At 42.0% G+C, this 13,526-nt stretch overlaps 1 protein-coding gene and 1 long non-coding RNA gene across 4 annotated transcripts in view; one reads left to right on the top strand and one right to left on the bottom strand.

Annotated features, from left to right (window-relative positions):
* The window catches only part of cnksr1 (connector enhancer of kinase suppressor of Ras 1), an 83,098-nt gene extending 74,096 nt beyond the window's left edge, over positions 1–9,002 (top strand). For all 3 annotated transcript variants that reach the window (XM_029674971.2, XM_029674972.2, XM_029674974.2), the window contains 5 exons: positions 2,523–2,596; positions 5,085–5,155; positions 5,597–5,720; positions 6,293–6,474; positions 6,936–9,002. In XM_029674971.2, the coding sequence (XP_029530831.2) occupies positions 2,523–2,596; positions 5,085–5,155; positions 5,597–5,720; positions 6,293–6,474; positions 6,936–7,373 (889 nt within the window). In that variant the 3' untranslated portion in view covers positions 7,374–9,002. The remainder of the gene's footprint in view (positions 1–2,522; positions 2,597–5,084; positions 5,156–5,596; positions 5,721–6,292; positions 6,475–6,935) is intronic.
* LOC135574332 (uncharacterized) lies at positions 7,869–11,461 on the bottom strand. The gene is made up of 2 exons (XR_010465359.1): positions 11,077–11,461; positions 7,869–10,433 (listed from the first exon to the last, which is right to left on the bottom strand). It is a non-coding gene; the product is annotated as an uncharacterized LOC135574332 (long non-coding RNA).
* Positions 11,462–13,526: the final 2,065 nt, after the last annotated feature.

Genomic DNA, 13,526 nt, shown 5'->3' with positions numbered 1-13,526 from the left:
CACTTCCACTCCTCTATAATCACTGCTGTGTGACAGAATCAACAATAGATTGAATCTCTCCATCCCATTCACTAAGTCTTGCTCTGAAACATTTTATACAGCTGTTATCCCTGTCTCTGCAACGGTCTGGTGCTATCTCTCTCACACTCACTCACTCACTCACACACGCACGCTTAAAGCAGAGCCTTTATCTCTCCCGCACATAGTTTGATCACATGCAGGTAAGGTAAAGTGAGGTATGAGTACTGACTTCTGAGCATATGCTATAGTCTTCGCTGCCACCTTCTAGTTGATTGTTAGTGCTACAGAAATAGGCAGAGAATTACGTCTTTTTTTTTTTTTTGTTCCAGTTTCAAATAAAGACTTGTGGGCATAAGCTGAATTTTCTTTTCTGAAATGATCCTAGTGGGGTAGTTGGTTGCTTGGAGGAAATTCAACGTGCATACCTGTACATAAAGACATTGTTTTCCCAGTAGCCTGCTTTAGCCTCACAGGCATTTGTTCAACATGTGGTATTTTTTGGAACTCTTCCCTCCAGTGTTTTCTCCTCGTTTCTAATGAGTGCTAAAAGCTGCCTGATGGCCCGGTCCGTGTTTATAAAGCTCTCAAAGTAGGAGTGCTGATCTAGGATCAGTTTCCCCCTGTCTGTGTATTCATATTCAATATGATCTATAAAAAAAAGGTCCTCTTCATTTTTATTTTATTTTTTTTTTTAAATATTTTTTTTACAATACAAAACATCCACATACAGTTGAAGTTGGAAGTTTTGCATGCACTTGGTTGGTGTCATTAAAACTCATGTTTCAACCACTCCACAAATTTCTTGGTAACAAACTATAGTTTCGGCAAGTCGGTTAGTGCATGACACAAGTCATTTTTCCAACCATTGTTAACAGACAGGTTATTTAATTTATAATTCACTGTATCACAATTCCGGTGGGTCAGAAGTTTACATACCCTAAGTTGACTGTGCCTTTAAAAAGCTTGGAAAAATCCAGAAAATCATGTCACGGCTTTAGAAGCTTCTGATAGGCTAATTGACATAATTTGAGTCAATTGGAGGTGTACCTTCAAACTCAGTCCCTCTTTGCTTGACATCATGGGGAAATCAGCCAAGACCTCAGAAAAAAATTTTAGACCTCCACAAGCCTGGTTCATCTTTTGGAGCAATTTACAAACGCCTGAAGGTACCACGTTCATCTGTACAAACAATAGTACGCAAGTATAAACACCACTGGACCACGCAGTCGTCATACCTCTCAGGAAGGAGACACGTTCTGTCTCCTAGAGATGAACGTACTTTGGTGGGAAAAGTGCAAATCAATCCCAGAACAACAGCAAAGGACCTTGTGGAGATGCTGGAGGAAACAGGTACAAAAGTATCTATATCCACAGTAAAACGAGTCCTATATCGACATAACCTGAAAGGCCGCTAAGCAAGGAGAAGCCACTGCTCCATAACCGCCATAAAAAAGCCAGACTACAGTTTGCAACTGCACATGGGGACAAAGATCATACTTTTAGGAGAAATGTCCTCTGCTCTGATGAAACAGAAATATAACTGTTTGGCCATAATGACCATCGTTATGTTTGGAGGAAAAAGGGGGAGGCTTGCAAGCCAAAGAATACCATCCCATCCGTGAAGCACGGGGGTGGCAGCATCATGTTGTGGGGGTGCTTTGCTGCAGAACGGGCTGGTGTACTTCACAAAATAGACAGTATCATGAGGGAAGAAAATTACATGGATATATTGAAGCAACATCTCAAGACATCAGTTAGGAAGTTTAAGCATACTTCCAAAATTGTGGCAAAATGGCTTAAGGACAACAAAGTCAAGGTATTGGAGTGGCCACAAAGTCCTGACCTCAATCCTAGAAAATAGAACATTTGTGGGCAGAACTTAAAAAGCTTGTGCGATCAAGGAGGCCTACGAACCTGACTCCGTTACACCAGCTCTGTCAGGAGGAATGGGCCAACTTATTGTGGAAGGCTACCTGAAATGTTTGACCCAAGTTAAACAATTTAAAGGCATTGCTACTAAATACTGAGTATGTAAACTTCTGACCCACTGGGAATGTGATGAAAGAAATAAAATCTGAAATAAATCATTCTCTACTATTATTCTGACATTTCAGTCTTAAAATAAAGTGGTGATCCTAACTGACCTATGACAGGTAATTTTTACTAGGATTAAATGTCAGGAAATGTGAAAAACTGAGTTTAAATGTATTTGGCTATGGTGTATGTAAACTTCCGACTTCAACTGTACAACCGACAACATACAGATGCACTCGAACATACACAACATCACCCCTGCCCAGACCCACCTGCTCACACCCCCATCTCCAGCACCACATCACTCTACACCACTTGGCCTCAAACTGCACCATTTTGTTTCTCTCCACCGCCCACACTCACTCAGCATTTAGATAATACAGCAGTTGACCTTTCCATCTAGATCAGTACTCCTAATAGCTTAATGAATACAAGCCCTGGAGTGAATGCTGTCTCTTCCTCTGCAGGTGGATCAACTGTCTGATTTCAGCCATCCAAAAACACAAGAAGTTCCACAAAGGGCCACCGGACAGCGAAGAGGGTAGGAGAAGCTTTACATGAAATCTTGAGATTTTGATTGGATGAAGATAAGTATTTTGTCACCATTTTCCATCGTACAGTTGTCCCTGACAGTAGCCAAATCAAAAAATACATTAGAGGCTGGTTTCCCAGCCTACTACTGGACTAGTTTAAATGGAGTTTCTCCATGAGTTTGCTTATCTTTGTCTGGGTAACCAAACAAATGTGTTTTAAAAAAAGAGAGAGATTAGATTTAGAGACAGTTGAAGTCGGAAGTTTACATACACCTTAGCCAAATACATTTAAACTCAGTTTTTCACAATTCCTGTCTTAGGTCAGTTAGGATCACCACTTTATTTTAAGGATGTGAAATGTCAGAATAATAGTTGAGAGAATTATTTATTTCAGCTTTTATTTCTTTCATCACATTCCCAGTGGGTCAGAAGTTTGCATACACTCAATTAGTATTTGGTAGCATTGCCTATAAATTGTTTAACTTGAGTCAAACATTTGGTCAAACATTGGGTGAATATGGGCCCATTCCTCCTGACAGAGCTGGTATAACTGAGTCAGGTTTGTAGGCCTCCTTGCCCACACATGCTTTTTCAGTTCTGCCCACAATTTTTTTTATAGGATTGAGGTTAGGGCTTTGTGATGGCCACTCCAATACCTTGACTTTGTTGTCTTTAAGCCATTTTGCCACAACTTTGGAAATATGCTTGGGGTCATTGTTCATTTGGAAGACCCATTTGCAACCAATATTTAACATCCTGACTTATTTCTTGAGATGTTGCTTTTCTGGAATTTTCCAAGCTGTTTAAAGGCACAGTCAACTTAGTGTATGTAAACTTCCGACTTCAACTGTATATTTGTGTATATATATAATAATCAAATGTTATTTGTCACGTGCTGAATACAACAGGTGTAGACCTTAGCGTGAAATGTTTACTTACAAGCGCTTAACCAATGCAGTTTAAAAAAAATAGTTTTGTTTTTACTAAATAAACTAAAGTTTAAAAAAAAATGCAATAATAATACTTGTATTATTAATACTTGTATTATTATTATTATTATTATTATTATTATTATTATTATTATTAACACAATAAAATAACAACCGTACAACAATCTATACTGGTACTGAGTCGATGTGTCGGGGTACAGGTTAGTCGATCTAATTTCTACATTTAGGTAGGGGTAAAGTGACGATGCATAGATGATAAACAGTTAGTAGCAGCAGTGTAAAAACAAAGTGGGGTGTCAATGCAAGTAGTGCGGGTGGCAATTTTGATGAATTGTTCAGCAGTTTTGTGGCTTGGGGGTAGAAGCTGTTAAGGAGCCTTTTGGACCTAGACTTGGTTCTCCGGTACCGCTTGCCGTGCGGTAGGAGAGAGAGAACAGTCTACGACTTTGGGCCTTCCTCTGACACTGCCTAGTATATAGGTCCTGGATGGCAGGAAGCTTGGTCCCAGTGATGTACTGGGCCGTACGCACTACCATCTGTAGCGCCTTACAGTCGAATGCCGAGCAGTTGCCATACCAGGCGGTGATGCAACCAGCCATGATGCTCTCACTGGTGCAGCTGTAGAACTGTTTGAGGATCTAGGGACCCATTTCAAATCTTTTCAGTCTCCTGTGGAGGAGAAGGTTTTGTTGTGCCCTCTTCACAACTTTTTTGGTGTGTTTGGACCATGATAGTTTATTGGTGATGTGGACACCAAGGAACTCTCGACCTGCTCCACTACAGCCCTGTTGATGTGAAAGGGGTGTGTTCGGCCCTTCATTTCCCGTTGTCCACTATCAGCTCCTTTGTCTTGCTAACGTTGAGGGAGAAGTTGTTGTCCTGGCACCACACTGCCAAGGTCTCTGACCTCCTCCCTATAGGTCGTCTCATCGTTGTCTGTTATAAAACAAATGCATAGATAAAATAATATATATACCTAGTACTAGTCAAAAGGTTTTTTTCTTTATTTGTACTATTTTCTACAGTGTAGAATAATAGTGAAGACATCAAAACTATGACATAACACATATGGAATCATGTAGTAACCGAAATAAATGTTTAAAAAATCTACATTTATTTTATATTTGAGATTCTTCAAAGTAGCCACCCTTTGCCTTGACAGCTTTGCAGACTGTGACATTTCATTTTTAATACGTACATTTTGAAACATGTTCTAAAAACCGGTTTTTGGGTTGTCATTATGGGGTATTGTGGGTCGATATATATATTTTTAGAGTAGGGCAGTAACGTAACCAAATGTGGAAATAGTCCAGGGATCTGAATACTTTCCGAATGCACCGTATATATTAATAATAATGTATGCCATTTAGCTGACCGTTTTTTATCCAAAGCCACTAACAGTCGTGTGTGCATACATTGTTTCCCGTATCGGTGTCCCCAGCGGGAATCGAACCCACGACCCGTGGCGTTGTAAGCGCAATTGTCTGGACAAGTGGAAATAATAATGCTACGGTTGATTTATTTATTTTTTTGTCTTTGTGGACAGATTGTTACAGTGAGACCGAGTCAGAAGATGAGGGGTCTTCTCCTTCTCCACACAGAAACAAGATCTACACGGTGAGGAGAACCACACACAAACGCATGCATTGTTTCTGTCTTTTTGTGTTTTGTTGTCTTGTCTTATTCTGCACTGTACTATTCTTCTTTTTATTTTATTTGTTTTTTTTGTCTCTTGTTACTTGCCAGGCCATCATCGTACCGGTAAAATAACAATTTGTTCTTAACCGACTCAGTTTTTTCTCGTCAGAGGACATGCTCAGGAAAATATCTTGGTTCTAGTAATGCCGTAGAATAGAGGTCCAAGTCAGAACACTCACTAAGTCTACCACACTTACCTGTTCTCTGGTTCTGGTTACTCGTTCTCTCTCTCTCTCTCGCTCCCTCTAGCCCTTTCCCACCTCTCTACCTCTCGCTCTGTCCTTCCCTCCATCCACTCATTAAAAAAAAAGCAAGTGATGTTCCATACTAATCTAATGTGTTGTGTTTGATGGACACCAGAAAACCCTGTCCAACACACTGCCTCGGGCCAGGAAGGGCAAGGACAAGGACAAGGGCAAGGACAAAGAGAAGAAGGACAAGATGCACATTCCTGGTCCACCCACAGGGCGCAGCAGAAGCCCAGGTACTGTATGGTGGAGCGCAACACTTCTGTTTCACCACAAGGTGGAAGAAGAGTCATATAGGCCTATAGGGGGTTCCATTGATGGATACGTTTTAATTTCTACCAGATGGCCCCAATGTTCTGGGGGCTTCATCATGGCTGTTGTCTGCCTGTCTCTCCCCAGTGTCTTCAAATTGTGCCACCAGGGATTCTATAATGTGTTTATTTGTCTGCCTCCTTTGTGTCATGATATCTATTAAGCCCCCCTCCTTCTCAATAAGTTTTATTGGTGTCGAAAGCATGACAAAATACAATGCCAAAAGTGTTAGTTTAGCGGTACCCACTGTTTGTTTTTTTCAAAGTTAGGCAGGAAGAGGATGAAAGAAGTGGTGAGGTTTTGGATATAGTGATGTGGGATTTTGTTTTGTATCGAGAGGTAGAGGGCAAGGTGAGTATGCAGCACAGGGGATATTTGTTTTTTAAAGAGGGGTGGGGTGGTGCAGTGTTAATGAAATGAGGATGTATCATTAAAGAAAGACAAAAGGTCTCTCTCGCTCTCTATATCTATCTATCTATCTCCCCAATCCCACCAGGAGCTCCGGAGGATGAGATGGGCGTGCTGTTCCACCGGCTGAATGAGGGTGGCGTGTCCCTGATTGGCAGCGACAAGCTCACAACTCACGACCACTTCCGCAAGTCCTTCATCCGGCGCAACAAGAACCCGGTCATCAACGAGAAGGCCCACACGCTCCGCGTGCTGCAGAGCACCCTCAAGGTTCGGGTCGACCCTCCGAGCTCAGAGCCTCTTCAGCTAAGCAGTGTCCCCTGAACTTGACCCACATCGCTACTTATGTGTACTCCTTATTTGAACGTTTTTGTATAAGTGACCTATATGGGGATTGTATCCACAAGTAGTCTCACTTTTGACCGATGGTATGCTCTTATTGTTGTCTTAATTTGTTCTCTTTCATACAATTTGAGCCGTTTCTAAATTGGGTTGTCTTTGAAAGAAGATCTCTTTCCACAAGTGGTTTTCCCCATGACCTAGAATGTTGTGAAAGGAACAGGCATAGCAGCAGGAGGTATGGCCCGGTCTGTGTGACTTCACCTGGAAAAACTCCTGGCCCCAGTTCACGTAGCCAGGGAAAACTCCTGACCCTCATTATAGTGTACTAATATAAACATTTAATGTACTATTATGATGTGAATAACCGTCTGTTCTGAATGTGCTTCTAGGATAAAGAGGCGGAGCTCCAACTCATTAACAAGGTTCTGGAGGACTCTGATCTGACGTCGCAAAAGTACCGTCAGTGGAAAGAACATAACGAAGACCTTCACCTGGTGATCGAGAAACTGGCTGTCCAACGGGCTAAAGCTGTAGCCACGGCAAGGGTGGGGCATAAAGAGGACCAGGACACACCCCCCGAACCGTCGCCCGGGAAGCAGGTCACTGTGGAGACTGGGGGGTGTGTGTGTGGACTGAGCCTTAGTGACGGGGAGATGCTGGTGGATGCGGAGCCGTTGTTGTCAGGCCCGGTGAAGAATGTGGGTGACTTGGATGTAGAGCCACAGTCCGAACACTCATCGACTGCTGAGAGCAGCACAGACCAGCAGAGCAGCAACACAGCCGACGTAGCTAGTCAAGCTAGCCCAGATAATTACTTCTACATATGAGACACCAATGGACTGATCTGATGATGGTTTTTCTAGTTTCCATCAATGATTATTATAAGGGCCTGGTGTTTTTCCCAACCATATGACCTAAGCAGGAAAAACTCATGGCTCTAGTTACAGCTGTGATATGTTCCAGGAGATTTTTCTGGTCAGTAAAAAGTGTGGCCCCTCAGGATTTTTGCCTGGTTTTTGTTGATAGGAAAGACGGGCTTTGTCTATCCAAACCTGAATTCGGTATTCATATCACAAAAAACTAACAATTTTGCCAAGTATCACACTATTGATAGATATATATATATATATACTGTATTCATGGGATATTATGGGCGGTCTTAGATTTCTACTATTGCATTATTATTGCAGATTTTAAAGGAGATTTTACAGGTAAATGATATCTATGTGCTTTATGCCTGTTATGTACATAGAGTTTTAAATGTCATGTAACAAGATGTATTGGCGTTTTTAAACTTAGATTGTATGTATTTTTGCACAGAATAAGGTCCGATCTTGCCACATTATGAAAATTGTTATTATAGATCAAAGACAATTATTCATTTTAATCTGAGGTTCACATTGAAGACTGTTCCAAGATGTGTTCCCAAGTGTGTGTGCGCGTACGTGCTTGTTTTCAGCTGGTTTTGTCCAATGCATCTTGAATACACTGATGGTACAAAACATTAGGAATACCTTCCTACTATTGAGTTGCTTCGCTTTTTGCCCTCAGAACAGACTCAATTCTTCGGCATGGACTTTACAAGGTGTCGAATGCTGGCCCATGTTGACCCCAATGCTTTCCCACAGTTGTCAAGTTGGCTGGATGTCCTTTTGAGTGCTGGACCATTCTTGATACACACTTGGAAACTGTTGGGTGTGAAAACCCCAGCAGCATTGCTGGTCTTGACACACTCAAACCGGTGTGCCTGGCACCTACTACCATACCCTGTTCAAAGGCACTTCAATCTTATGCGCATTCACCCTCTGAATGGCAAGATATACACAATCCATGTCTCCGTTGTCTTGAGGCTTAAAAGTCCTTCTTTACCCTGTCTCCTCCCGTTCATCTGAAGTGTATTTGACGAGTGACATCAAGGAGGGATCATGGCTTGCACCTGGATTCACCTGATCAGTCCATGTCCTAATGTTTTGTACACTCAGTGTAAATTGATTCAATATATTCTGATTGAGCAATAGCGATCCTCACTGGTGACTGAGCAAGCGACTGCTGTAAAGAACAAATGATGAACGCATACATTTGATAAAAGTTGAATGATCTATTTCAAGTAGCCATTGTCCTACACTCTTAGAACAAAAGGGTTCCAAAAGGGTTAGGAACCCATTTTGGTTCCAGGGAGAAAGAACCCTTTTTGGTTTCAGGTAGAACCCTTTTGGGTTCTATGTCGAACCCTCTGTGGAAAGGGTTCTACATGGATCCAAAAACAGTTCTACCTGTAACCTCAAAGGGTCAAAGACCATCTTCAGTCCCCACCCAGGCAAGTAGAGCGACCCGGCCGGGTGCAGAGTAAGCTGGGGGACAGCCTATGAGGTCTGTTGGGGGGTGTCTTCTCCAGCTGTGTGTGTTGTGATGTCCTATGTGATGATGAAACTGTCAATAAAATGACATTACACTTATTGATGAAATTTGTATTGATATTTGTCTGGGACTTTAGTTTTGCATTCATTGCTGAAAAAAGTGATGAGAAAAGTGTTGACAAGGTTGTGGTAAAACTCTCATTGTATTTGTCACATTCTTTGTAAACCACAGGTGTAGACTAAGAGCTTCCTTATGGGCTCTTCCCAGCAATGCAGAAATAAATAAAAAGGTAATACCATGAGATATAAATACACAATGAGTACCTTGGCTGTATATACAGGGTATTTGCTAAGAATTTGCATGATAACAACGGGCACCTTCTGATAATTTCTTTGGAAATCAACACAATTGGGAACAACATTGTTACCTCTAGTATCAAACGATGCCTACTTGTTTTTGGTAATGAACCTCAAACAAACAAGCAGTTAATAGGTTGTTGCTGTATACAATATTACCATGTAATTTATCAGTAAATATATTGAACTGAATATCAATGTAACATGAAAAATGTTGGTCCCATGTTTCATGAGCTGAAATAAAAGATCCCAGTAATATTCCATACACACAAAAATCTGAATTCTCAAATTTTGTGCACAAATTTGTTTACATCACTGTTAGTGAGCATGTTATCCTTTGCCAAGATAATCCATCCACCTGACCGGTATTGCATATCAAGAAGCTGATTAAACCACATGATCATTGCACAGGTGCACCTTGTGCTGGGGACAATAAAATGCCACTAGCCAGCAGCATACCAAGCAGGGTTGGTCCTGGTCAGTCCCTGGATGGGAGACCAGGTGTTGCTGGAAGTGGTGTTGGAGGGTCAGTAGGAAGCACTCTTTCCTCCGGTCTAAAAAATATTCAAATGCCCCAGGGCAGTGATTGGGGACACTGCACTGTGTAGGGTGCAGTCTTTCGGGTGGGACGTTAAACGGGTGTCCTGACTCTGAGTTCATTAAAGATCCCATGGCATTTATCGTAAGAGTAGGGGTGTTAACCCCGCGGTCCTGGCTATATTCCCAATCTGGCCCTCAAACCATCACGGTCACCTAATAATCCCCAGTTTACAATTTGCTCATTCATCCCCTTCCTCTCCCCTGTAACTATTCCCCAAGTCGTTGCTGTAAATGAGAACGTGTTCTCAGTTAACTTACCTGGTAAAATAACGGATAAATAAATGTAAAAAATAAAATAAAATGTACAGTTTTGGCACAATGCCACAGATGTCTTAAAATAACATTTGATTTGAAGTTTTGAGCGAGCATGTAAATGGCATGCTGACTGCAGGAATGTCCGTCAGAGTTGTTTCCATAGAATTGAATGTTCATTCCTCCAACGTCGTTTTAGAGAATTTGACAGTAGGTCCAACTGGCCTCACAACCGCAGACCACGTGTAGCCATGCCATCCCAGGACCTGCACATACGGCTTCTTCATCTGTGGGATCGTCTGAGACCAGCCACCCGGACAGCTGAGGAAACAGGAGTATTTCTGTCTGTAATAAAGCCCCTTTGTGGGGAAGACCTAACCCAGGCCCACCCGTGGCTGTGCCCCTGCCCAGTCATGTGAAATCCATAGATTAGGCCCTATTGAATTTATTTCAATTGACTGATTTCCTTACATGAACTGTATATTTTTGTTCAGTATACATTTCTGTGCTGTAAGATCAGTTTTTATCACTGACAGCTTTGAATATTGTTTAGTTCCCTACGTTTCCTCCTCAAATAGTTCTCTAAGACACTCGCTGCCATGCATTGGTGTAGTCCAGAGTTGTCTAACTTTTTTCTGGTGTCCCCCTGGGTGCATGTTTAGTTTTTACCCCTAGCACAACACAACTGATTTCAAATAATCTAAGCTTGACGATGAGTTGGTTAGACTGTTGGGGCAAAAAAACGAAACGTGGCCCCAGGAAAGGTGCCAGTGTGTGTGTGTGTGTATGAATTTTGATGAGCAATATTTTTGTGTTTCTTCTTCCTCATTGTGTGATTTGGCAAAATTATCTTTGTGCTGGGTCAAGAACACAAATATTAAGATAAAAGTGGTAGCGCATATCTTTACAAACCCACCCGTTCCATGTGTCTAAATACACTTAAACATATTTAATAGATAATTACCCTCTTTGCAGGTTTCAAAACAGGATGTCCGTATAGGGCTCAATTAACTAGGCTACAATACTTCACAGCCTGTTGAAAGTTTAGCGATTAGCTTTCCTTATCGTTAGTCCCTGAAGGCAGTTTGTGTTTAGAGGATTACATAGCATTTACACTATACAAGCAGCACTCGCCTAGCCATGCTAGCCTCACCCTCATGTGGGTACTAAGCAAGCTAAATAGTGACACAAATCAACAGCCATTGTCAGCCAGTCCAGTAGGGATTGGAAGTTATGGTGAGCTTTGATTGGTCACTCGCGATATCGCGGAGGATTTGAATTATAGTTCCGCTTTCCCCAACTTTAGTCCCGCCGTGTTCAGCTCCCTCGCTCGTGCTCGCATCGCTCAATGGTCCCGGCCCACTCCGCTTCTCTAGCTTTCCTTCCATTGAACGTGAATGGCTCCCGATGTTTCGCCGTGCATTGGCGCTTCCTCGTGTAAATGGCCCGTTACACAGCAGGACCTGTGAACATAAAGCATCTCAGAGTAGGAGTGCTGCTCTTTGATAAAGGTCCCTGTGGTCTAAAAGTCCACTGTAAACTGATCCTAGATTTGCACTACATGCTTTATGAATACAGGCCCAGGAATCTAGGTGTAGCCTGGCGTAAGTAGGGCTTATCATTGTAAATACACGCTAGATTCTTCCAAGGTCTTGTCACATGTTTGCTAGTCAGTATCAATGAAATACCCAAGACCCATTCTGTTTCTGTGGGGCGTATTTTGAAATCACTTTTCTTGCAATGGATGTGGATTTCTGTGTCCCATAGGTCAGTGACGTGAGTTCTTCAGATATTTGCTCTGTAATTAAAAAGTCCATAATAGTTCATTCTGTGCATTGCAATTTCTCGTGGACAGATGCATGTAACACAACTGGTATTGTAGGACGTGGGATGCAATAAATTCACCACAGGAGTGCACAGGTTTTTCAACACTAATGATTTCAATGCTCTAGCTGCAGACCTCATCTCAGCCCCCTCTGTATACTGCCACCTACTGGAGACCACATCTCTCAGGCCCCTCCCCCTCATCTCTCAGGCGCTCAGTGACGAACTGCCCAGGGAAGACATATCCCCTCTTTCAATTAGCTCCTGGATGCTTCTCTTTCTATTGGCTTCAAAATCAAATCAAATTTATTTGTCACATACACATGGTTAGCAGATGTTAATGCGAGTGTAGGGAAATGCTTGTGCTTCTAGTTCCGACAATGCAGTAATAACCCATGAGTAATCTAACCTAACAATTCCAAAACTACTACCTTATACACACAAGTGTAAAGTGATAAATAATATGTACATAAAGATATATGAATGAGTGATGGTACAGAACGGCATAGGCAATATGCAGTAGATGGTATCGAGTACAGTACATACATATGAGATGAGTAATGTAGGGTATGTAAACAAAGTGGCATAGTTTAAAGTGGCTAGTGATACAGGTATTACATAAAGATGCAGTAGATGATATAGATTACAGTATATACAGTGGGGCAAAAAAGTATTTAGTCAGACACCAATTGTGCAAGTTCTCCCACTTAAAAAGATGAGAGAGGCCTGTAATTTTTTCTCTTGGCCATAGTGGAGTTTGGAGTGTGACTGTTTGAGGTTGTGGACAGGAGTCTTTTATACTGATAACAAGTTCAAACAGGTGCCATTAATACAGGTAACGAGTGGAGGACAGATGAGCCCCTTAAAGAAGAAGTTACAGGTCTGTGAGAGCCAGAAATCTTGCTAGTTTGTAGGTGACCAAATACTTATTTTCCACCATAATTTGCAAATAAATTCATTAAAAATCCTACAATGTGATTTTCTGGATTTTCTTTTCTCATTTTGTCTGTCATTGTTGACCCTGTCATTGTATGATGAAAATTACAGGCCTCTCTCATCTTTTTAAGTGGGAGAACTTGCACAATTGGTGGCTGACTAAATACTTTTTTGCCCCACTGTACATATACATATGAGGTGAGTAATGTAGGGTATGTAAACATGTATTTATGTAAATATGTAAATATATTAAGTAGCATTGCTTAAAGTGGCTAGTGATATATTTTTACATCAATTTCCATCAATTTCCATTATTAAAGTGGCTGGAGTTGAGTCAGTGTGTTGGCAGCAGCCCTCCATGTTAGTGGTGGCTGTTTAACAGTCTGATGGCCTTGAGATAGAAGCTGTTTTTCAGTCTCTCGGTCCCTGCTTTGATGCACCTCTACTGACCTCGCCTTCTGGATGTTAGCGGGGTGAACAGGCAGTGGCTCGGGTGGTTGTTGTCCTTGATGATCTTTATGGCCTTCCTGTGACATCGGGTCGTGTAGGTGTCCTGGAGGGCAGGTAGTTTGCCCCCGGTGATGCGCTGTGCAGACCTCACTACCCTCTGGAGAGCCTAACGGTTGTGGGCAGAGAAGTTGCCGTACCAGGCGG

The sequence above is a fragment of the Oncorhynchus nerka genome, linkage group LG12 (assembly GCF_034236695.1).
Source record: "Oncorhynchus nerka isolate Pitt River linkage group LG12, Oner_Uvic_2.0, whole genome shotgun sequence".
Classification (NCBI taxonomy): domain Eukaryota; kingdom Metazoa; phylum Chordata; class Actinopteri; order Salmoniformes; family Salmonidae; genus Oncorhynchus; species Oncorhynchus nerka.
This window is presented reverse-complemented; position numbering and strand designations above follow the sequence as displayed.